A 25682-nucleotide genomic window follows, 5' to 3' on the forward strand; every position below is an offset into this window, starting at 1 on the left:
AATAATATCATTACTACGTATCACCAGTAAGCTAAGAATGACGTTTCGCTCAGAATCAACTTGTAGTAAATTACAACCTTATACTAACATTTATTTATTTTTATTTATTTAGATGGAGTAGTAACAAATTCTCACTTCCGGTCTGATTAGACTTAAAATATACCACGAATATTAAATTTTGAGATATCATTTTTGGTATGTGTTGGTTCTTGCATATTTCAACTTCATGGTTTTGTCCTGTAACCAAGTTCGTTTAGTAATTCGGATCTCCCAGATTGCGTAAAAACGGATAGATTTGCGATTTTGACACGGAAAATATCTGAGGTAAATCATTTGCTGCCAGAGGAACCTAAAATAAAACAAAAATTGACTTTGTACTAAAGAAGAATAACGTACGTTCAAGGTCTCCACTCTTTCTAGCACAAACACGGTTTTTATACTTCACGTGTTTTATTTGCCTTCAATTACGTTTTTGTAGTCGTCACTGTCGTCCCTGGAATCTTGCCGATACGGTTTTGGTCCTAATTTACGTAGCTATCGCCGAGAAAATTAAAAAAACGTCGCATTTATTTCATGCGAAAAAGGTAATCAGCATAACAATGTTTTTTTACCTTTGTCACAATTTTTAAATATCCTTGAGTTTTCCCATGCCACAGTGAATTATATTACGAAGAATTGCTCCCCGGGTATTTGTAATACAAATGAGTCCTCCATAAAAATTCACAAAGATTTTTGTCGTTTTGGTCCTCACTGATCACCGCGTTTCCCGGAATCTTGCCGATATCGATTGGGTCGCAATTACCGTAGTACGGCAACCGAGGAGGGTCACGACTACCCCTTTTCGTTTGCCATTCTATTATTTGCTTTTACATTTAAAATTTAATTTCAATTGGCATTTTCACTGAGATTTTGACTTAAATTAAAATTGTGACTTACATTTCTATTCAAAAGTCTATTTGCACTGAAATTTTGACTTGAATTTTTTTGCATTGAGAAATGATTGAGACTTGCATTTAGAATTATACTTGTATTGGAATTTTGACTTGTATTTCAAAGTTCATTTGCATTGGGATTTGATTTGTGTTTGAATTTAAAAAAAGTCATTTGCATTGGGATTTGATTTGTGTTTGAATTTAAAAAAAGTCATTTGCATTGAGATTTTACCGTAACTAGCATTTGAATTTTCACTTTCATTGGGATTTTGACTTGCATTTGCATTTAAAACTTTATTTGCATTGAGATTTTGACTTGTATTTGCATTTAAAAGTTCATTTGCATTGAGATTTTGACTTGTATTTGCATTTAAAAGTTCATTTGCATTGGGATTTTGACTTGTATTTGCATTTAAAAGTTCGTTTGCATTGAGATTTTGACTTGTATTTGCATTTAAAAGTTCATTTGCATTGGGATTTTGACTTGTATTTCGACTCTCATTTGCATTTTCACTTTCACTTGCACTGGGATTTTGGCCTGCATTGTGATTTTGACTTGCATTTTCATTTGTTGCGCTTTGACCCTTGACCCCTGATCCATGACCTATACAGCTCGACCAATAGGGGAGTTCCATTTTCGCACCTCAGAGTAGCGAAGCGTATTCGTGTTATCTATATTATTACTGTGCTGGTTATGGATGCAAAACTATTAGGTACAGGTGAGTTAACATAATTTTTTATCGTGAGCGCATTTCAAGAATACACGCTTATATTGATGGCGAGTTTGATGCATTGTACTTATTTGAAATTCATAGACAAGGCTGCCAGCCGTATAGCCCTGCGTACAGTGCTGTGTGTAAGGGGACGCGTTCGGTTGATAGTGGGGACATCTATCAACCGAACGCGTCCCCGTACACACAGCACTGTACGCAGGGCTACCAGCCGTAATGTGAAGTACTTGGATGAATCCGCCAGTGTTGGAGAGTGTTATGTTACAATCGACAGGCAATACGTTAAATACGAACGGAGTATATCAACAATATTTCAGTGATATTTAGTCCATTCTTAAATTAATACTACTATAATATGTATAAAGATTTAGTGGTGACGGTGGCCAGTCGACTGTGCCCGGAGAATGGGTAGTAATGCAAAATTACCGGTAACATTTATTATTGATTTTACGCCCTCTGGTGTCAAGATTATCAAAATACTACATTTACGTGTATATTATGAAGTGTTATCACGTAATGAATATGTTGATGCTTTTGACCGTTGCCGTTAAATGTAACTAATAAGAACACTGGCATGTTCGGTATCAAGTCACTTGGAATAAATTTGAAATACAACATATTTTTTTTTTATTTCAGACATGGAAGATTATTTACGAACACTTGTGGAGCGCGGTAAAGACAACATGACACTGTTGTTGTATTTGCAAAAAGATTACTGTGTTTCCTGGAGGTAATAAATGTTTATGGGTTTTACTGCTAGACATTGGATTGTTTTATCTTTAAGTTAGTATGTCTAAATGTTAGAAATGTGTAATCATTTACTCTGCACATAAAGAATAATCTTTGTTTCTCTTCAATTCTTAATAATTGTTTTTAGTCTTAGTACATTAAAAAGACGCTTGAAAGATTGGAATATTAAAAGGCATGGAGAATATACACCTGATAATGTTCGAAGAGCAGTGCAAGTAAGCATAGTTTTTCATCATAATAATTTAAACAATCATATGATGTATGAGGTCGGATAAAATAATGTTATACTAAACAAACTACATTTTGTACTTTATTATAATTGAGTATAGTTTGACACAGCATATGAATGTTTTGTTTTTTTTTCAGAAAGAATTGCAAACAGCTAGAAAACTTGTTGGAATAAAAAGAATGTACCAGCGATTGAGACAACATCACCATATGCTAGTTAAAAGGTATCTTCATTCATGACATATGATGTTGACATCCATAATATTGTGTCTAGTATATAGATATGAAAATTGTTGTTCCATGTAACTGTTCATTGTTTTCCTAATGTTATATCGTATTTTCAAAATAATGATATTGCTGCATTTAATTGTTTCACAGAGATCAAGTTGAAGCTATCATGGTGGAGCAGAACTATAGTGCGATGCTTAAAAGACGCTGTGGCAGATTACAGATAGGGGAAAGGCGACGTTTTTTTTCAAAGGTAACTAAATACAAGTAATTTACTGGTTGCTACCAATGCATTTCATAAAAAATGCTTTCTTAAAAAAATCACATTTATTCCATATCAAACATTATAACTTAATTATGCTATTAAATTGCATGTTCTACTGTTTGAACACATAGTAATTTTAGGCATCTGGTATACCTTTTATATTCTTTGTAGGGACCAAACTGGTCTTGGCATTTAGACGGCTATGACAAATTGCTTGGATATAAACGGAATAAATTTCCCTTTGCAGTACATGGATGCATTGATTCCTTTTCAAGAAAAATCTTGTGGATGAGAGTACACCTTTCTAACAAAAGCCCAAATCGTATTGCACTCTATTTTTGGGAAACTGTAATTGCAGAAAATGGTAATTGATTTGTTTTATTGAAATTAACATAATGATAATATGGCATCTTGATAGAAAATAATCTCTTGTTCATCTACACTAATTGATGTGACATGGATAGTTATTAGACAGTTTTAACTTTTTAAAGCTACAAAGCTGATATCAGTGATATCATAAATGCATTCCTAGTTTATCCAAGAAGAACACGGTCTGATGCCGGAACAGAAGTTGGTCTACTTGCTCAATGTCAGATGTTTCTGCATCGAAATACGGATGTCAAGGATGTACATGTATACGGGTCTTCAATAACCAATCAAGTAAGCAACTTAGTTATTTCCTCACCAGTATATATCACATTTTTTTTGTATATGATTGTTCGTGTGTAAATCTTACTGTTATGAACCATGAGAAATTGAATGACTAATGCTTGTGTATATTATAAACATTAAGCATGGAATACACAATTTACAATTCTAGTAGATAGCTGTAAAGAACTGCTTATTAATCATGTGCAATAATTGCAGAGACATAACATTATATTCAGACAGACAGCTTGAATGAAAAATGTACCATCATGTGTCATCATACTACACCTACTATCATAATAATAGTACATCATTATGAGAAACTAAATAAGTGTTTATAATGGATGGTCACATGTGACATTTGTGTGATTACCGGTATATTGGTAAGCACAGAATCATTCTGAGACATTGTATGATAAATTTATAAAGCATGTGCTTTGAACAGTGTCTTTTCTATTTATCTTTCTTTATAATTAAATTATGGTTAAAGCTGTTTCATGATACTTATCAGGGTCTAGAAAGCAGATATCACCACCAACAATAATTGAAAAAAAAGGATTAATAATTTTCTGTTTTCTAATGCCTGGGAGCACACCTGTATGTGATTTATCCATAAACAGGGTTGTTTTAATTTATTTTACTTCACACTATTTTAACAGTGTATAGAAAGCTGGTGGGCACAGCTAAGAAAATACAATGCTCAATATTGGATAGATGAATTCAAGGTGAGATTATACTAAAAATTGTTGTATGTATGCAAGGGGTAGGTGACTAGTTTAATACCATTATAGTGATTGCTGTTTAAAATAGAATGCAACTTGCGCATTTTTTACATGTGTACATATTTTAACAAATATAACACTGGCACTATTTTGTGTTAAAATATGTATACAATTAATCATTGTTAGTTTTTAATTAATAGTTTATGGGTTTTTTTTGCCCCATTGTTAATCTGTTTTTGAGAAAGTGTTAAATAATATATGCATAAACGGGTGAGCAGAATTGTTCCACGAGTTCAGAAAGTATGAAACCATTACCAATCAATGTAGTACTTTAGACAAATCCACAAAGTATTTTATGAATTGTTTGTTGGAACACTTGTTTGATAAGAAAACAGGTTTTTCAATCATTGAAGTTTTATTTACATTTACAAATTCACAGTTTTTGTGAAATAGTTTGTCTCAACAGAAAAAAAAATCTACTTGGCATCAACAATTGGCTACTATGACAATATTTTTTACCCTAGGCCAACAATCCAAATTGTGATATATTATGATATATCTGTACCAAAGTGGTAAAATTCACAGTTATGCAGTTATCATTTATTTAATGACACCCTACCAAATAATTAAATATCACACTCATCACCTGTAGGACCTGGAATGCAGTGAACTTTATGACCCTGATATCAGCAACGACAGGTATGATGCATTATGTTGCTTTTTTCGGCTCCTAAGTGTCTCCAATTTCATTCAACAATGTGTAAATTGTAGAAGTGTCTGTATGAAATTTGTATTACTGTGTGTCCTAATCATGATGTAAACATTATGTAGGTAGAAGCTTTGGTTGCTGTGATAACTGGTTTATGGCTGCAGGTATACATGCCTTTATCTTACTACCTAAATTATTATAATTACCTATACAAATCATTCTGCAGCTTTCCTCTGTCAGTCAATTTGAACACATCTTGAAACAGTCTATGTATCTTGCTGTTTTCCTCTTAGAATGTGCCTCACAGCTGTATATATGCCTTTGATTAAGAAAGAGTTGGATGATTTTGTAGATGAATGGAACACACATCGTATACGTAAACAAAATAGAGTCCTAAGACCTTGTGGTATTCCTGAGGACATATATAATTTCCCTGAGAATCATGGTGAATATGAACTATTATAATAATACAATTGAGTACCGGTATATTTTTAAAAAGCAATACGACTTTATTCTGGGCATGGGAACTGTTATATATGCAATGTCAGTTGACATATTGTTCAATATATAGGAAGGAGATATATCTGATAAGTGGACCTGGAATATAAGATTTATTAAAAGACTGTAGTCATTTTCATTTAATTTGTTATGAGCACAGATTCAAAACATAGTAGAGCAGTGATTTGCATAAAAGAAATTGTCTATTTTGAAATTATGTTGCTCTCATTATCTGAAACTACAAGAGTTATTAAAATTAATATAGTTCAAGGCATATTGTGTAAAACCAGCAATAACTTTAGATATTGGCGTATTTTGTGATACTGCTTGCAAGGACCAATCAGATTACCACTACTTAATACTCTGAAATTCCAATAATTGATTCATACAGGCACCACATATTATCGATTACCTTTATTTATTTTAGGGGGAATTGAATGTGGTTTCAAACCTCGTCAGTCAGACATTGATGAAATTGAAAGAAGACACAATTTTTATGAACATACAGATGGTTATCTACCGGAAGATTTTAGAGAGAAAGTTAAACAATTAAATTTGGATGTTAACATTTCAAATGCAAGAGAATGTTATCTTGAACTTAGAGATCATTTTGCGTCAACATGTACATAGATAGTATAAACCATTAGCCATGGTTTTACCTTCAAATTCAACAGAATGCTGATTTAAGCACATATTGTGGTGAAAATACTTCAAAATCTGTCTAAAATTATTTGTTTTTAGTATTAGTGAACAGTATGTAAACTTTCTTAGTTCACTGTCAATCTATATTTTTTAAACCTGAAGATTTCTAAAATACCAATTTTGACTGGTTACAATAAAGTGGTATATATATATAGTCATCTGAAACTGAAGTGACTTTCGGCGAGTAGCAGTTTTTTGTAAAGTTTGATTCACCATCAGTCAAAATTAGTTTAAACTGATCACAGGATTTAATCAGGTATATTTTTATCAGTCTGCAGTAGTGGACACAGTTTAATATTTATTTGTTTACAGTTTTTAAAATTAGTTTACTTCAGATGGCAGTTACCTAGTTTAACTATTCAAAACTGAATTACAGTGTTCATGTATGGTCATCGAATCAGTCATTTCATTTTTGTGTCAATCTTATAAAGCCACTATACCCTAATCTGATCATTTCAAGTTGATTATATTTATTGACAGAAGTTTATTTCCCATGTATTAATTGCCAGTGATTAAAGTCGATATTACTGAAATCTCCAATATGATAACAATTTCAGCGATATTTCCAACATTTGATGTGGTAAAATGTTTTAGAATATATAACATATCAGGAACTGGACTTAAAATAAAATTACACAGTCCCCATTAAATTTTTGAAAGTTCTCTTTGTGCTTGTCATATAAAAGTGGAGGGGTTGTCGCGAGCATGTCCTTGAAACTAGAGTTTCTAGTGGCGTATACAACAGATTGTTTATTTACATCAAATTCGAACATGTGTTGTGTAACGACCCCTCCGGTTTAAGACATAGCAAAGAAAAAACATAGATCACAAGTAAAAGCATGTCCAAGTTGTCACATTTTAAACAAACAAGATGGCCGCCAGTCAGCCATATTTGATCAAATTGAATTGACATGTACATGTATACATTTATGACATGCTAAATATCAATGAAAATGATACATGGGTGACAGAGATATAGTAATAAGGCCAAAAATAAAAACAGTCGTTATTCTGCCATCTTTGATCTGATTATGAAACAATTTGACATGTATGATGTATGTGCCAAATACGAATGAAAATGGTACATAAATCTTGGAAATATAGTAGTAAGGCCAAAAAATCAGATGGCTGTCAATCGGCCATCCTTGATCCGATTTTGGAACAAATTGTCATGGACATGTATCCTAACATGTATAAAGTATGTGCCAAATTTGAATGAAAACTGACAAAGCATTCCAAGATACCACATTTAAAAAAAAAAACAAGATGCCTGCCAGTCATCCATCTTTGATATAATTGCGAAAGAAATTGTCATGGACATGTATTCTAACATCTACCAAGTTTGAATGAAAACTGACAAAGCATGTCCAAAATACATCATTTTCAAAAAACAAGATGGCTGCCAGTCGGCCATTTTGAATCAAATCGCTAAACCACTGCATGTGCATATTTCCCACATAAAGTACTAGGCACATGCAAAGAATGAACTGAATCGGTCCAAAGGATTCTGAAGTATGACTCCGGACAGACGGACACATGCATGGACGCACAGACGGAGACCGAATTATAAGTCCCCGTTTTCAGACTTCGTCCGAACGGGACTAATAATAGAAACATATGGGTATGTGTTTAGTAGTTATTTGGTTCTCAGTATTGTATTTGAAAGGTACAAAGGTTGGAAAATGCACATTTTGAACAGTTAAAGAGTTATTTAGAAAATGAAATCAAAGACTTTCTAATGCAGAGTGTACTAGAGGCAACAAAAACATGGTAAAGAAATAAACAATAAGTTTGTCAGCTGAGATTTGTTTACTTCTGTAAAACCATTTACAAAGGTCAGCCTTTGTCGGTCAGCCATTTTGGATTAGATATTGCAACAAAAATGCATGAACAATTTTCCAATATAATGTCTAATGTGTGAATTTGAACTTGATCGTTCCATTCTACAGTTTTGGACTGTATCCAAAAGCTGTAAATCGGGTAATTATTATGCAAATTGATAATAAACCTTCACAGACCTCAATCACAAACTTATGTCTGTAGGTTATACCCTAGCAACTATACACTGACTTTTATTGGCAGATGAGGCAATTAACATGCATAGTTTCAACACAAATTTAATCACATATGTGGAGTGGAGCACTATAGTTTTGTTGAAATTCAATGATTGTGAATGGTTCTTCAGATCCAGGCACCAGTGTAAATCAGGCGTCAAGTAATAAAGATTTGTTCCGTTGTACTGAGAACTCAATCAACGATCTTATCTGGACTTCGGAAACCCTGCTTTGAAAAATAATATGTGTATAAATAAGAATCTTTATCTTTATTTTGCTTGTAGCATGTTGAATGAATTAAAAATAACAGTCCCGTCATTCTATTTGATTCATCACAATTTAGCAGGTATATCATATACAAAAATTGAGGCCATTCCTATATAGCAATTTTTTTTTTAAATTTAAACCACAGTTCAAATGAAATAATATAAATGACCGAAAGCTTATATTATAGATTGTATCCTATGCTATGATTTTCTTTCTGGACATTGATGTTATTACACTTTCGACAAATGTTTATGTTACCATGTGTTTAGAAAGCAGGGCAAACTGTATACTGCTACAAACCCACAATCTCTCTGATATGAGACAAACATGCTAGCCTCTGTACCATTGTTAACATATGGTATTTATATGATGAGCATGAAATTGATCTAGGTATGGAAACTGCAAGAAACAGTTCTTGATCTTTATAAACAATTGTGACTCATGCTAGTCATTCAACTTTTACATTTGAAGGTGTAATAAGATTTAACCCTTACGGCAATAGTGCCATTAAGTTTTAAAGGTGTACATGGTACACAATAATTTGCAAGTATATTTGAGAAAAGTTCTGAACAATAAATCATTCCATTTTGCCCAAATTCAAAAAAGAAGACATGTACAACATACAATCATCACTGTCAATTTTACAAGTGTTTATTGATTACCAGGTACATTATGGGACTGAGCTGCATAGAAGAACCAATTAAATGCTCAATGCTGGTTGGGGGTGATCAGGAATGCAATAACTTAACACACAGCTCTATAACACATAATCAAAATATTATAATAAAACATAATACAATCATGAGAAGTACTTACAATAATGTTTGACTCACAGTCCAAACCTTCACCTTTTAATTGCTCATCAATAAGATCCACAAGTGGCTCCATGTCTGTAGAAATAGATAGGTAAAGTAGTAATAACCGACCTAACCGCAGACAATTTGTAAACATACAAATAGATAATCGTAACAAATAGTTTTAATCTAATCACAAATGAGAAACAAGAAATATAACATAATAAACAAGTCATTGAAAATGACATACTGGTAGTCCCTGTTAAATTTTTGAAAGTTCTCTTTGTGCTCGACATATTAAAGCGGAGGGGTTGTCGCAAGCGTGTCCTTGAAACTTGAGTCCTAAGTGGCATATACAACAGATTGTTTATTTACATCAAATTCAAACACGTGTTGCGTGACAACTCCTCAGGTTTAGGACATAGCAAAGAAAAACATAGATCACAAGTGAAAATAAAACAATTTGAGGTGCATGTCTATGTTATTTGTTCTAAAATTACTCAAATCTTTTTATGAAGTTTTAACAATTCAGTGAAAAACTAGAGACTATCTGTTTTTGTGTGATAAAAATAGACATTTGGAAAGTTGAAAGGAAATTAAACTAAAAATGGATATTTTTAATTTTTTACAAATGATTTTTCATCAGTATTTGTTTATATTTTTTTAAAAATGTGCTGACAACACTTTTAAAAGTCTATAGAAATAACGTATATCAATCTGATTAAGTAAAATTTTATCTTAATATACTGGGAGTTTTTGAAGATGCAAGATGGATAAAAACAAATATAAATGCAATAAAAAACATGCCGTACAATACAACTGATTGTAATGAGATTGACTAAAGTTCAATTTGAAAAAAATGTTGACATCTTATGATAGTATACAATATTTTTGTAGGGGAGTGATATGAATCTAGGTAACTTACTCTACATGTAGAAATATCCAGTCCTATAGGACTGGCAGTGTAAAGTCCTATAGGAATTGTATAGTCCTATAAGACTTATGATCTCACACACCAGTCCTATAGGACTGGCAGTGTAAAGTCCTATAGGAATTGTATAGTCCTATAAGACTTATGATCTCACACACCAGTCCTATAGGACTGGCAGTGTAAAGTCCTATAGGAATTGTATAGTCCTAAAAGACTTATGATCTCACACGCCTGTCCTATAGGACTGGCAGTGTAAAGTCCTATAGGAATTGTATAGTCCTATAAGACTTATGATCTCACACACCAGTCCTATAGGACTGGCAGTGTAAAGTCTTATAGGAATTGTATAGTCCTATAAGACTTATGATCTCACATGCCTGTCCTATAGGACTGGCAGTGTAAAGTCCTATAGGAATTGTATAGTCCTATAAGACTTATGATCTCACACGCCTGTCCTATAGGACTGGCAGTGTAAAGTCCTATAGGAATTGTATAGTCCTATAAGACTTATGATCTCACACACCAGTCCTATAGGACTGGCAGTGTAAAGTCTTATAGGAATTGTATAGTCCTATAAGACTTATGATCTCACATGCCTGTCCTATAGGACTGGCAGTGTAAAGTCCTATAGGAATTGTATAGTCCTATGAGACTTATGATCTCACACACCAGTCCTATAGGACTGGCAGTGTAAAGTCCTATAGGAATTGTATAGTCCTATAGGACTTATGATCTCACACGCCTGTCCTATAGGACTGGCAGTGTAAAGTCCTATAGGAATTGTATAGTCCTATAGGACTTATGATCTCACACACCAGTCCTATAGGACTGGCAGTGTAAAGTCCTATAGGAATTGTATAGTCCTATAGGACTTATGATCTCACACACCAGTCCTATAGGACTGGCAGTGTAAAGTCCTATAGGACTTGTTGATTCCTATAGGAATTTACATAAAGTCCTATAGGACTATACATGTCCTATAGGATTTCATGAAAAGTCCTATAGGATTTTTTAAAATCCTATAAGATTATAAAAATCCTATAGGAAACTTTTGTAAGGGATAGTCACTTATAAATAGTGAAAGTGTATCCAACCATGGAGGTATAAACTGTTTATACCTCCATGATGAACATAATCTCATCTTTATTTCCTGTACTACCAGAATAATGCATTTTCAGAGCTAGGGTGATTTACATATGTACAATGTCAACATTAGCAGATTACTAGTGTACATGTATGTATAGCTTCTGTTACTCACTTTTATAAAGACATAAATGAACTAAATATACCTTTCAGTTTCAAGAGTCTGCAATAGCTGTTGCAGGTATGCTCCTGGCAAAAATTGTTTAAAGCTTGTTGTGACATGTTGTCACATCCAAAGTACCTAGCATAAAAAAATTTAACAATTATTTTGATTGTAACTATTGTGGTTGCATATTCTAGAAATGAGTGAATGGAATGGCAAGGTATAATTCTGAGAGGCAAAATATGTTAATTTACAAGGTTATATATTGTAGTGCTAAACTATGAAATACAATATGAGGTTATTACGAGGATACCTCAAAGTATGCAAGAAGACAGTACAGTGCAACAGCATACTGTCTGAGTGCATACTTTGAGGTATCTTCAAAATAACCTTATTATTATACATCTTTTACTTCCTAAGATACATCATGGGAATGCAGAAATCCAAAAACAGAATCTGCTAACTTCTTTGTGTGGATCGAGTCCAGCCAAACCCCGGTGGCAGCCATGTTTGTTTTTATTATTAGAGGACGCTTACGCGCGCAATCATACCATATTTGGAATTCACATTTCCATATATATGGAAGGATGAAAATACCCTGTAAAATACCGCAAAATTACAACACGCTGTAAATTATGGCGTTACGGTGACAGATGTATAATAATATGTAATATAACTGATGAACAGTATAAGCAGAGTACTGTGACTTAATGCTTAGCACATATTATTTTGGTTATGTAATAATAATAAAATAATAATTTAGTGTAGATTTTGCGAGTGAAAATATATATAAAAAAAAAGTACTATAACTATATGTAAATAATCAAATATGTGTTTAACCTTAAAACTTTTGGGAACCCAACAAGAAGTAAACAAAAATATTTTAATAACTTCACTATACATAATGAGATAGTGACGGTACAAAACATAAGCTTACAGTTCTTGTGTTTCCAAATCACCAACTTCCCAAGTTGCCATTGAAATGTCAGTCAGTGAGAGACCAACGCCTGTAACAAAACATTAACATGTCAGTCTGTACTATTTGTTCTATTAAAGAAATATAGGACAATAAAATACTACCAAGATTTGAAAAGGCGTCAAGCAGTGTTCAGCAACATACAATCATCTACACATCATGATTCATTAATAAATTTAAAAATAAAACAAACCTTGCAGATCAGCCACCATCAATTTACGGTTGTACTTATGATATACAAAATGGCAAAAAGCTGATATTTTTTTGCCATGCTCTGTCTCAATTAAATCTTTGTATACTCTTCCGTCATTATTCATGTACTTAACAAATTTTCCTTTTAATTTTTCTTCTAACACGTACACATGATGACTATTGTTGTCTTGTATCATATAACATGGAATGATTCTGATAAGAAACATTAACAACAATGTGTTCAGTAAATAACATTAAAAAAATCTACATTATCATCACTTTTCATTCATGTTCACAACTTGTAATGACAACATTTCACATCTTTGAGTGGACGCCAGAATATGTTGCATGATGTGTTTATGAAAATTTTAAATAAATTGATCAGTAAAGGTAAGTCTGACACTAGAACCATTAAGATTTTCAGGAAATTAATCACAACAAAGTTTACAACATGAAGATAATACTGCATATGGTACTTGTAATACAATTACTGAATGTATATCACATCTCATTTGATAATACCTTGGCGCTTCTCCAAACTCTTTTGGGATGACGTCTTTGAAATTTAAAGACAACATTCTTGCTGACATTTGAGATTGCACTTCCTGTATGAAAAAGAATATGATCAAAATTAGATCCCATTCCACAGCCAATTAATTTTAAGAGCTGAAAAACTTTCCTAATAATAACAAAAAAAAGTTAATGACTAGATATATGATAATTTAATTGAGAAAATAATGGTTACAATTCACTATATTATTAAAAAGTTACACTTAGTAGTATAGCTAAAAACCAGCAATACAGGAAAAAGTCTTTACCTTTTTAGTCATAGAGATGATAGCTTCATTCTTCGATTTTGATAAATGCGGCTTATAGTGGATTTCATACATTGTTCTTATTGTTGAATCCTTGTAAGTCTTAACCACATAGGCCAGAGTTGTGTCCAACACATTTGATGACAACAAGTCACAGTTATAACAGTTTCTCATTCCCCCTTCTCCAATTAAGGAAGTTACTCTGTATTTGATGGGAAAGGAGGTTTCCTTCCATTTTATCCCATCAGATGTTATTTGCACTAAATACAGGGAACCAGTAGAATCTAGTGATAAAATATTCAAAAACAAACATACAAGTTAATTCACACTTCCATATACTGTAAAATGCTTTATGTTTGCTTTTAATTTTTTTTCATTATTTTCACTAAATTATTTTCATAAAATTCAGCGAATATACCTTTTTTCCTATATTTTACATTCAGCAAAATCAATGAAAATAAACTGTATACTAAAATAAAGTAGTTAAAATTTATTATATTATATCTACTATATGCTCTCCACCATCTATATTAATGCTAGGAACTGGCATGCAAATGATAATATAATAAATGTAGCAGATTTAACAATAATCACTATATAGGTCTCTCTTTATGTATCTATAGCCTTGTTCACACTTGCTGACAAATGGAGGGCACTTAAGACTACTTTGTACATATTTCTTATCAGTGGGCTGAATCTCTATTCTGTTCAGCATCATATGTGGTAATTTATGTTTTACATGGCTTTCACACCTTTTCACCTAAACATTGGGTTGCTATCAGGGATAATTCCCAGTGTTTAACACAGAACTCAGGGTTAAGACTAGCCTTCTCACTCTGAGCTATTGGGAAAATCTTAATAATTAAAAGTAAATGAAAAAGAAATTATATTTCATTACATGACCTGATAAAGAATGTAATAACTAGTATTCTAAATCAACATTTTACTTACAGTTTTTCTCAAGAGGAGTACATTGCAGGCTTTTGCCAAACTGCATGAAATGAGTTAACCCTACTGCATAACAAAACAGTAATTCAATTTTAAATTTAGAACAATTTTCTTCTGTTTAACAGCTGCATGCTCCAAATAATTATAATAATAAACAATAACAAAATTGATTACTAAAATATATTAACTGATAATCCAACTATATGAAATAAAATCTGCAATAATGTTTATAAAATGACATAAAGCCGATCTGGATGTGAGTGAAACATGCAGAAAAAAATGAAATTGGTTTGCAGGTACTCAGTAAAAACAACAATTTATGTGAAACTTATAAAATAGTAAATTACGTTACCAATTTGAGTTCGAGCCAAATTAAATTGTTAAACTACTGAACATGTTACTGCACATATGTGCAATGCATTATGGGAGAGGAATGTTTTCAGTATATAATGGAAAATGAAATATCATAATGAATAACTTAATTATTTTTTTTTTTTTGCATCTTGATGGTTTGAACCCATAATAATGAGCATAAAAATATAATGGGAGTAGTAAGTATGAAAAAGATGACATAACAACAGGGGAAAACATACTGTATTCACTTATACCCAAGCTTTCAGATGATGTATAGGTTATTATAAATGACAGATCAATTTTTAACTCAGGTTTTCCCCTGTTGCTACATTAATAGCTTTTCAGAGAATAGCAATTTGATTAGTCTTTCAATGTACTGGTACACTAAGTTGCATTCCAACTTTGTATTCAATGCAGAACACATCTTACTTAGATACTGAAGGGGAAGTTTAATTTTAGTAGGGATTACCGGTAATATTTGAGATACCATATATTCACAGGACTCTAAAATCACAGGTTTGTGATAGAAACAATACATTTTAATGTTCATTAAATTAAAATACGGTAGTCAGTGAAGCTAGCAAGCATTGAAAATAGTTGTGAATCACCAAATCAAACATACCAAGAATTTTCATTATTGTATGCACACAACAGTGTTTATAATACATCAGAAAAATCTTCTAAATTTGATTTCAGGATTCTGTTGGACAATATTTCTCATGGATTGTACAAAATTCAAAGTTATTATCAATGCTAACAGGCGTCAGTGAGAGGGTTTCTACAAATCATACAAAGTGATAATGCAATATATATAGATATCTCTTGGTGCACCTTGTTCTATTTATGCAAGCATCTGAGGTATCGTGTAATGGCAATGATTTGATTCTAGTTGCTCAGATTTTGCGCTCCAACTTCGTTTAATAATCCAAGCTCAAGTTAAAGCTCAGGATGGTGCTCAGGTTTACTCTGAGCAAGCTCAAGTGGAAGATCATTACATAACTGAACATCTGGGTGTCTACATCCATGATCATGATCGATCATGTTTTGACCATCAATGACTACAATTGTTGACTATAATCATAACCGAGAATGATCTGATTCCAGAAACACGCATGGTCATTGATGGTAAAACAAAATCTCCATATTGTTATGTGAGCAGCAAACATGATCCTTCATGGTCTGCTAACATTTATAGTTGTTTTGTTCCTGTCCCTGTATTGTCTAGCTAGTGTCTTTGGACTGGCTATAATCCAAATAAATTATGGCTTACTTGATGACTTTGGTACATCTTCACTAAGAACAGCTCTCTTGACATCTGCAATACAACAAGTTCATTAGTACTTTGGTGAGATAAACACCAGACATGCCAAAGAAAAGGATACATTATATGTGAAAGAAAACAATTCATGCAGTATTGCAAAGTTAGTGTGGTTATTATGACAGCCGATACAATACAAAACATTATGTCTTCATGACTATTATGGTAGACACTTATATGAAAGACATGCTATTCAAACTTGAGCCAATTTTCTGAATGAGATCAGTCAAGTCATGCCAAAAATACAGCCCTGAAACAGAATCCATAAAAACCAAATAGTGAATGCTGACTTTTCAGGACAAGAATAACCACATCTTAATATTATAAATAGTTTAGGCCATCCACAATGTGATTCCATGCTTTATTTAGATGAGGCATTGTGCATTGATTGTTGCCTCTTCACCAATTGTTCTGTTCTGCTTAATTTGTTTTATGGTTTAATTTAACTTACGTGATAATTGTTCTATTTCCAGTGATTTGGTGTTGGATCTTCTTTTCACACCTAAATAATTTACCACAACTTAGCTTATTCCTTTTACACATTCATCTAAACTTCATCATTATGTATTATGTATATGCAATGTTGGTTTAGAATAATGTAATAATAAAAGAGAATTGCCTGTTATTTTCTTCCCAAAGCATTTCAAATTGAATAGTATTTGTTCTGCTCACCTCAATGTACTTTATTCACAATAATAAGATCAGGACAAAATAAAAACATTCTTACCGTGAGTTTGACTTAAATGTAACAGCTGTGCTGAAGCTGAATGTTCTGTAAGCGGAAACAAAAATAATCAAAATGAAATTTTATCTTGAAAGCTATTACATACAAAATAAGGCAAGTTTCATGGAACATTTATGCTATACTCATTGAATTTATGCTATACTCACCGTTTTCAACCACATATGGATTATTGCTATTAACTTCAGAACTTGTGGGTTGAAAAAGAAAAATGTATTAGATTTAATATCCAATGAGACAATAAAGATTTTTATGATTGATCTTGAATAAAAGTCAAATTTTCAAACGTGCCCCAAATAATATCATTATTTAAATCAAATGAATATTGCTGCACACATTACTTATAACTATATAGTTAATACCTTAATAAATCATCATCATCGTCATCTTCATCTTCATCTACATCTTTTGATTCCTGAAATTGAATAACATGAATGTTACTCAAAAGTAAAAGGTTAGCTTCTCAATATGAAATTTTGTTATTTTAGGGTCATCAAAAAAAGGCAATGAACACCTTGCAATTGACAAATGTATGATGTAGGTTTAAATACATGAATGACCATCAAAATTATTTCCCTCAGAAAATACCTTCTTGGAGTGGTTTTTGTTCATGTAAAACATTATATTACCTTATAAAAATGAAAACAAGTTTTCCCCTGTATTTGATAATCTTCAGTGAATTCTGGTCCTAAGACCCCACCCATAATTTTACATGAGGTACCGGTAATTTGAGGAATATGAAAGTAATCACAGCAGCTTGATTTTACATTTTCTACTGTTAATGGCTGATTGAATGGGACCTATAAACAGAACATGAATATTAGTGCCTGTTATATATAGCATATATAGCATAAAAATAAAAACATTTTAAATAAACAATATGACAGACTGAATGAATGAAATAGTGAATGAGGTCTGACTGCTAGCATTAATAAAAGTTTAAAATCTATAGTTCCAAAAAAACCTTGAACCTGGTGCATTTTTACAAAACAGATACAAGCCAGACATTTTGAATCAGAACATGAATATGTGTAACACAATGTATGTATACACAACCACAATAAGTTAAAGCAAGCCTGCGAATAATATTCATTAACAAATTTGCAATGATTTAGTCATTTAAAATCAGATTTGTGAAACAAATTCACATGCATTATATACCAAATGTACCAAATTTGAATTAAATTTGTCCATACAGTTCCAGTATGATTGATCAATAAATTTTCAACATTATAAACTGCTAGTGTTCACCCATCATAGAACAAAAGTGCATACTGTGAGATGTATGAATGATGTTTAAATGTGATTGGCCCATATATACACTCAGAAATAGCATGTCTTAAAAACAACATTTTGAATCTGTTCTGAACAAACAGATGGACACCAAAACACACCTTCCTGATTTGCACCTGACAGGGACAAAAATATCACAAAATAAAAATCTTAAATGTATGGTGACACTGCCTGATAAAAAGTTTAAGTATATTTTCCAGTACAGGGCCTATTAAATTCCAGTGATTAAGTGAATAAAATTAGAGTTACACTGTATGTTGAAGTGACCAGTGACTAAACTGAAAATAAACATAGTAAAAAAAATTAATTGTTGATATGTGTGAACTACTTCTTTCTCACATGAAACTAATGGTAATAATATAGTGCACAAAAAATATAAATCGACCAAAAAAATAAAATAATTAAACTTACCAAGACCTTCAAACCTGGGCATTTGCGGTACTTTGACCCATCGAACATCAACTTTGTGATTGTCAGAGTCTAAAACAAAAGAAAATAAGGTACTAGTATATATTGTCATTGGTGGTTTAAACTGTCAACAGTCATGTACATCCAAGTATGACTTTGACTGTAGGCAAATCAAAACTAGCTTCCTATATATTGGATGACTGAAAAAATCTACAGTTTGTATTTAAATACTATTGCTTAACATTAACTGAAAGTTTTATCTATGCCAGATCATTAACATATAAACTAATTTGACCACTGAAGCATCTTACATATATGTCTTTTTTTTCTGCCAAAACTGTTGGTTTACCAAAAATCTAAAGGAAGACACACCAAATATGAAAGCATCTCAAATAGTTGTTTTAAATAGTCATTTAGGCCAGACTTTTTTTATTCCTTGTTTCTCAAGTTTTTATGAGGCAATTTTTTTGAGGAGGGCGAAAAAAAAAAAAAATTAATTCTTTTTTTTCATTAGATTTGTGTGATTCTCAAAGAATTGTAAATGAGATCATTGATCGGAGAGAAGAAATGAAATAAAATGTTATTCCATGTATAACCTTGTTTCTCATCTGCGCGAGACTTCGGTACTTTGATCATGATACTCCCACGCAAATGCAACTTGGATTTGTTAAGCGGCGAGCGGTAAAAATTACACTGAAATAAAATTTTATTTTTATTTCATTTTCGGCTCCTGTTCATTCGGCGGGTTCGCGAAATATGGGATAATAAAAGTCTGGCCTTATGAAGAATTTTGTTCCACAACAGCCAACATCTAGTTGAGCTAAAACAGTTACTAAATCTACTACATCAGATGTTTCTGGACACATTAGTGCTTATAATTACTAATTACCTTTGGACATTTCACAAGTTCTCGCTGACATGGTCTTCGTTTGGCTAAGTTTTTGGCCCGAATATTTTTTTGCTTATTTGCAATATCTCCCCATGTTTCTAGAATAATAATTAAAGAAAGCTTAGAAAGAACTCCGGTGTGCTGAGAGTATTGGAGATACATTAAAATTAATTCAAAATTTAAGATTTGCTTTTCAAACAAGAAGCTTGGCAACCAATTTGAAATTGCTATTTGAAATGCATAGCATGAAAAAAATGTGATTCACATTAATTATCAAAATTTATAATACATACAGAAAATACATTTGATTGTTCATCCATGGTTTTTAGTTTAATTAGTTCCAGAGCACCTCTGCAATGAATTCAATTTGGTAAATCTGTTTTTTTAGATATAAGAAATAGGCTAATAATAGATAATCAATATGCATGTTTATCAACATTAAACAAATCATGGATTACTTCAACGGACCAAATGAATTATTATACAAATTAAGCAATTATTATGCTTAGATTTAGGTCTGTATATTGTTTCAAGGTACACATGTACAAAGTTTCATTATAATGTGATGATTAATCCTAACTAAATTAGTGGAAAGCTGAAAAGTAAATTAGGTAAATATTATAGATTTATATAAACCTAAAACTAATTTGATCATCACATTGTGTTAGAGTAAATATGTACCAAGATTCATGAATTAAGACAAGTCATTGTCAATGACACGTCCCCGTTCCGTTCATATTTGAGTGACATATACATTCAAAGCAGATCATGACCGAAATGCACCTGCATATGTACAACACATTGTGCTAAATCTGAACAAAATCCATCCATGCATGACTGAGATCCGGTTCTGGAATTGTGAAAATACGTGATTTTGATGCATTTTCGGCCTTAAAATGGCCATCATTCCGCTATTGTTAAGCAGATCATGAAACAAATGCACATATCTATTTGTGACATGATGTACCATGTGTGTGTGAAGTTTGAACTTGATCAATCCAGACATGTCTTGGATACGGATCCAGAACTGAATTCTTTAACAAAATGGCCGCCAGTCGGCCATTTCGAACTTGATCCGAAAAAAAAAGACGTGCATCAAGGTCCTATTATGTTTAATGTATGTACCAAATTTGAACAAAATCCATCCATGCATAACTGAGATACGGGTCCGGAATGGTAAAAATGTGCGATTTCAATGCATTTTCGGCCTTAAAGCGGCCCCCATTTGGCTATCGTTAATGAGATCATGAAACAAATGCACATACATATTTGTGACATGATGTACCTTGTGTGTGTGAAGTTTGAACTTGATCAATCCAGACATGTCTCGGATACGGATCCAGAACTGAATTCTTTAAAACAAAATGGCCGCCAGTCGGCTATTTCGAACTTGATGCGAAAAAAAAATGACGTGCATCAAGGTCCTATTATGTTTAATGTATGTACCAAATTTGAATGAAATTTGTCCATGCATAACTGAGATCTGGGTCCGGAATGGTGAAAATGTGCGATTTCAATGCATTTTCGGCCTTAAAGCGGCCCCCATTTGGCTATCGTTAATGAGATCATGAAACAAATGCACATACATATTTGTGACATGATGTACCTTGTGTGTGTGAAGTTTGAACTTGATCAATCCAGACATGTCTCAGATACGGATCCAGAACTGAATTCTTTAAAACAAAATGGCCGCCAGTCGGCTATTTCGAACTTGATCCGAAAAAAAAAATGACGTGCATCAAGGTCCTATTATGTTTAATGTATGTACCAAATTTGAATGAAATCCGTCCATGCATAACTGAGATCCGGGTCCGGAATGGTGAAAATGTGCGATTTCAATGCATTTTCGGCCTTAAAGTGGCCGCCATTTGGCTATCGTTAATGAGATCATGAAACAAATGCACATACATATTTGTGACATGATGTACCTTGTGTGTGTGAAGTTTGAACTCGATCAATCCAAGCATGTCTCAGATACGGATCCAGAACTGAATTCTTTAAAACAAAATGGCCGCCAGTCAGCCATTTCGAACCCGATCCAAAAAAAAAAATGACGTGCATCAAGGTCCTATTATGTTTAATGTATGTACCAAATTTGAACAAAATCCGTCCATGCATAACTGAGATCCGGGTCCGGAATGGTGAAAATGTGCGATTTTGATGCATTTTCGGCCTTAAAATGGCCGCTATTCGGCTATTGTTAATCGGATCATGAAAAAAATGCATGTGCATATGTCCCATATAATGTGTGATGTATGAGTGAAGTTTGAACTTAATCGGTCCATGCATGTTCGAGATACAGGTGATCACGGACGCACGGACGCACGGACGCACGGACGCACACAGGGCAAAACATAAGTCCCCGTTTTCGGACTGCGTCCGAACGGGGACTAATAAGTACTGTCACAGACCATCTATGTACAAAGTTTCATTGAAATGTGGTTAGAACCAAAACTTATGATTTATTATGCAAATTAGGTAATTAATATTATCTGATTCTAACTCAAAACTGAACGGGTCTGTGCATTGTTCTGGAGCATCAATGTACCAAATTCCATTGAAATGGAATTAATTAGTACATGTGATATTAGTGTAAAAGCCAAAAATTAACTAATTATGCAAATTAGTTGATAAATATGCACACAGGTCTTTGGATTGTTCTAGGGCATCTATGTACCAAGTTTCATTGAAGTGTAATGATGTAATAGTACCTGAAATATCAAAAGCTGATTAATTATGCAAATTACGTAATTATTATTTCACATATCTGTCTGTGCATTGTTCTATGTATCTATGTACCAAGTTTCATTGAGATGTGATGATCAGTATCTGAGATATCAGTGGAAAAGCCGAAAATTGACTAATGATTATGCAAATTAGGTTAATTATATGCATGGATTTGTACCCAAAACTGATCAAATCTGTGCATTAGTCCAGATCATCTATGTACCAAGTTTCATCAAAATCTAATGAATGGCTCTTTAGATATCAGTGGATAAATTATGAATGATTATGCTAATTAGGGAATTAATATGAACAGATTTTAACCCCAAACTAATCAGGTTTGTACATTGTCCTAGAGTATCTTTGTACTACGTTTCATTGAAATGGAATAATTAGTACTTTAGATATCAGTGTGATAGCTTAGAATTGGTTAATTATGCAAATTAGATAATTAATATGTACAGATTAATCAGGTTTGTCTATTGTCCTACAGCATCCATGTACAAAGTTTCATTGAAATGTGATGATTAGTACTTGAGATATCAGTGTGAAAGTTGAAAATTAATTAATTAATATGCATAAATACTCACCATCCATCATTCCTGCAGATGTAGTTGTAGATGTAGCACCAGAAGATACTGTACAAAAAATAAACATTTTTACTATTACTGTCTTTTAGGTAAAATTATACAATTAGTATTATGTTTAATGCTTATAATATTCAAACCAAAGCTCCCAAATACATGCAATGCCGGGTATGTATTTGAAGAGCAGCAGTTTGAGTGAGAATGTTAAACCTTGGTCATTTGTATGATGCATATCTTTTTTGTGAAAGATATTTTTTTTTTATTTTAAAAAACTTTGAAAAATAATATTTTGCAGCTTACAAAAAGAACTGGGAAACTCACCGATTTTTTTCCCTGGTGTATGGTGATTAACTCCATGGCCACAAACAACACACTCTGTTGGAATGGCCACATTATTTTCATAGGCTTTGCATCGGCATTTTTTACATGACCCAGCACACTAATAAATACGAACAGACATATTGCACCACATAATTATCGATAGCCAAATAAAGTGTCTTTGAAATTACAAAGGACAAAAACCTGAAGTGTAATATACTTTTGTAAAGATATATTCATGAACTTACATGATCTCTCGCCACACATTCGCAAGTTCTACATCTATTAGATGCGGCACTTTTTCTGTACTGATTGCAGCCACATCCACACCCACCACGAGGGATACCCTCATGGTCCAAATCCATAATACTATGAAGCAAAACAAAATTAATCTAGTTGAAGTTGCATGTTGGAATATTTCCCAAAACTTAAAATAAAATATACAGTACTAGACTCAATAAAAGACATTAGATAACATAAAAAAAATGTTTATATTCATGATAACATCCAAAACCCCTTAACATATTGTGTATTAATTCATCATTCTGAGCATAATATTGAGAGTGATTTGTAGGTCAAGGTTAATAAACAATATTTGCAGATTTACTTATATAGAATCAACACGTTTGAAAGAACAGACAGAGCTGTAACAAAGGCAACATATTATTTTGGGATGGAATACAATGACCATGATTGGTATGATATTGTAAATGCCCAATTCATGAGTTATTGTGGGTTTCCTTAAATTTTTTGCCTACACAAAATTAATTATAATAATAAATATACATTGTATGTATCATTGTATTGAAATTTAAACAAATGTTGGCACAAGCGTGAAATACTCTATATCTATATCAGTTAATCATTATATGACAACACATAAATTATCATTTTGTGTACATCCACACTCGTACATCTATAGTATTGCTGCATTTCTAAGCTTGCCAAATGAGGGCGCTATATATGAATTGTAAATATGAATATATGAATTGTAAACTATTGAACACAGGAAATAGTAAATAAATAGTACAAATCACAGTTTTTCAACGGTAAAGATAAAATTTCGCACCAATTACGCCCATTTAACATCGGAGTGGCGGTTTACTTTATAGTAATATTATTGGCCTACAATGTCTTCGTCGGGGCCGTTTACCGGCTGTTGACGTGTTGACCAACATACCCAGCCTTATATAATACTTATTCAAATAATAAGTTGCAGATCTGGGTTTCTGAGATCACAGTCACCCTAGTAGAGTGACTGTTCTGAGATTGAACACGAAGCAGACTTGAATGTCATTTTCAGTTCATTTTGTTATCGCCGGCAGGGTAAATTATAGTTTTGAACGTCGTGGGATTATTGCCACACCAGATGAATCCCGACATACACGATCTGTCAATCACGCAACGATGGAATGGACAAAATAACTACCGCAACAATAACAAATAAAACAAGAGAAAAAAACACGGAAACACAAGAAACGACAAGTGAAAGCAAGAGCTACAGAACGGCAACCATGTACATTGGTTTCTGGCTTCATCAACTGTTATTACATAGATCGTCTCGTTATAAAAATAAATAATCGATTCAGCCTCAAATGGCGTGCACTCGTATTTGTACTCTCGCGACAACAAAATTGTGTTAACTCACCTATACCTAATCCAGAACAGTGGTTTACATACACAACACGAACACGTTTTACCAATCTTCAAAATGGAACTCGCCGATTGGTCGAACTGTATAGGTTAGGGGTCAGGGGTGAAAGTGCAACAAATGAAAATTCAAACGCAAATGCAAGTCAAAATCTCAATGCAGGTCAAAATCTCAATGCAAGTGCATGTGAAAGTTAAAATACAAATGCAATTCAAAATGCAAATGAACTTTTTCAAAATGCAAATACAAGTAAAAATCTTAATGCAGATGAATTTTTAAATGCAAATACAAGTCAAAATCCCAATGCAAATGAACTTTTAAATGCAAATACAAGTCAAAATCCCAATGCAAATGAACTTTTAAATGCAAATACAAGTCAAAATCTAAATGTAAATTAAGTTTTAAATGCAAATACAAGTCAAAATCCTAATGCAAGTAAAATGTTAAATGCAAATGAACTTTTAAATGCAAATACAAGTCAAAATCTAAATGTAAATTAAGTTTTAAATGCAAATACAAGTCAAAATCTAAATGTAAATTAAGTTTAAATGCAAATACAAGTCAAAATCTAATGCAAGTAAAATGTTAAATGCAAATAAACTTTTAAATGCAAATACAAGTCAAAATCCCAATGCAAATGAACTTTTAAATGCAAATACAAGTTAAAATTTTAATTTAAGTCAAAATCTCATGAAAATGGTAATTGAAATCAAATTTTAAATGCAAAAACAAATAATTGTATGGTAAATGAAAAGGTTTAGT

At 32.5% G+C, this 25682-nt stretch overlaps 2 protein-coding genes across 7 annotated transcripts; one reads left to right on the forward strand and one right to left on the reverse strand.

Moving 5' to 3' along the window:
* Positions 1–548: 548 nt before the first annotated feature.
* LOC146740981 (uncharacterized) lies at positions 549–6946 on the forward strand. 2 transcript variants are annotated; one of them, XM_085501570.1, is made up of 11 exons: positions 549–1651; positions 2300–2393; positions 2541–2628; positions 2780–2865; positions 3020–3122; positions 3306–3498; positions 3667–3794; positions 4442–4507; positions 5157–5203; positions 5507–5658; positions 6139–6946. In XM_085501570.1, exons 1-11 carry the CDS (start codon positions 1627–1629, stop codon positions 6339–6341), a joined length of 1185 nt encoding a protein of 394 aa, XP_085357696.1. In that variant the 5' UTR covers positions 549–1626; the 3' UTR covers positions 6342–6946. The 2 variants fall into 2 exon arrangements, with proteins under 2 accessions (XP_085357696.1, XP_085357697.1); XM_085501571.1 differs by lacking the exon at positions 6139–6946 and adding an exon at positions 5336–5377 and having other exon boundaries at positions 812–1651; positions 5507–5546.
* Positions 6947–7395: 449 nt separating this feature from the next.
* Positions 7396–25569, reverse strand: LOC146740982 (uncharacterized). Of its 5 annotated transcripts, none has more exons than XM_085501567.1 (20): positions 24918–25569; positions 23518–23638; positions 23273–23390; positions 22955–23002; positions 19641–19738; positions 18755–18823; positions 17680–17850; positions 17413–17465; positions 17200–17240; positions 17036–17080; positions 16760–16810; positions 16261–16305; positions 14640–14702; positions 13692–13972; positions 13396–13478; positions 12875–13086; positions 12643–12712; positions 11749–11843; positions 9551–9624; positions 7396–8693 (listed from the first exon to the last, which is right to left on the reverse strand). In XM_085501567.1, exons 2-20 carry the CDS (start codon positions 23632–23634, stop codon positions 8661–8663), a joined length of 1767 nt encoding a protein of 588 aa, XP_085357693.1. In that variant the 5' UTR covers positions 23635–23638; positions 24918–25569; the 3' UTR covers positions 7396–8660. The 5 variants fall into 5 exon arrangements, with proteins under 5 accessions (XP_085357693.1, XP_085357691.1, XP_085357694.1 ...); XM_085501565.1 differs by having other exon boundaries at positions 7396–8696; XM_085501568.1 differs by lacking the exon at positions 14640–14702 and having other exon boundaries at positions 7396–8696; positions 24918–25568.
* Positions 25570–25682: the final 113 nt, after the last annotated feature.

Source organism: Saccoglossus kowalevskii, chromosome 7 (assembly GCF_978046115.1).
Source record: "Saccoglossus kowalevskii chromosome 7, keSacKowa6.1, whole genome shotgun sequence".
In the NCBI taxonomy this organism is placed as follows: Eukaryota; Metazoa; Hemichordata; class Enteropneusta; family Harrimaniidae; genus Saccoglossus; species Saccoglossus kowalevskii.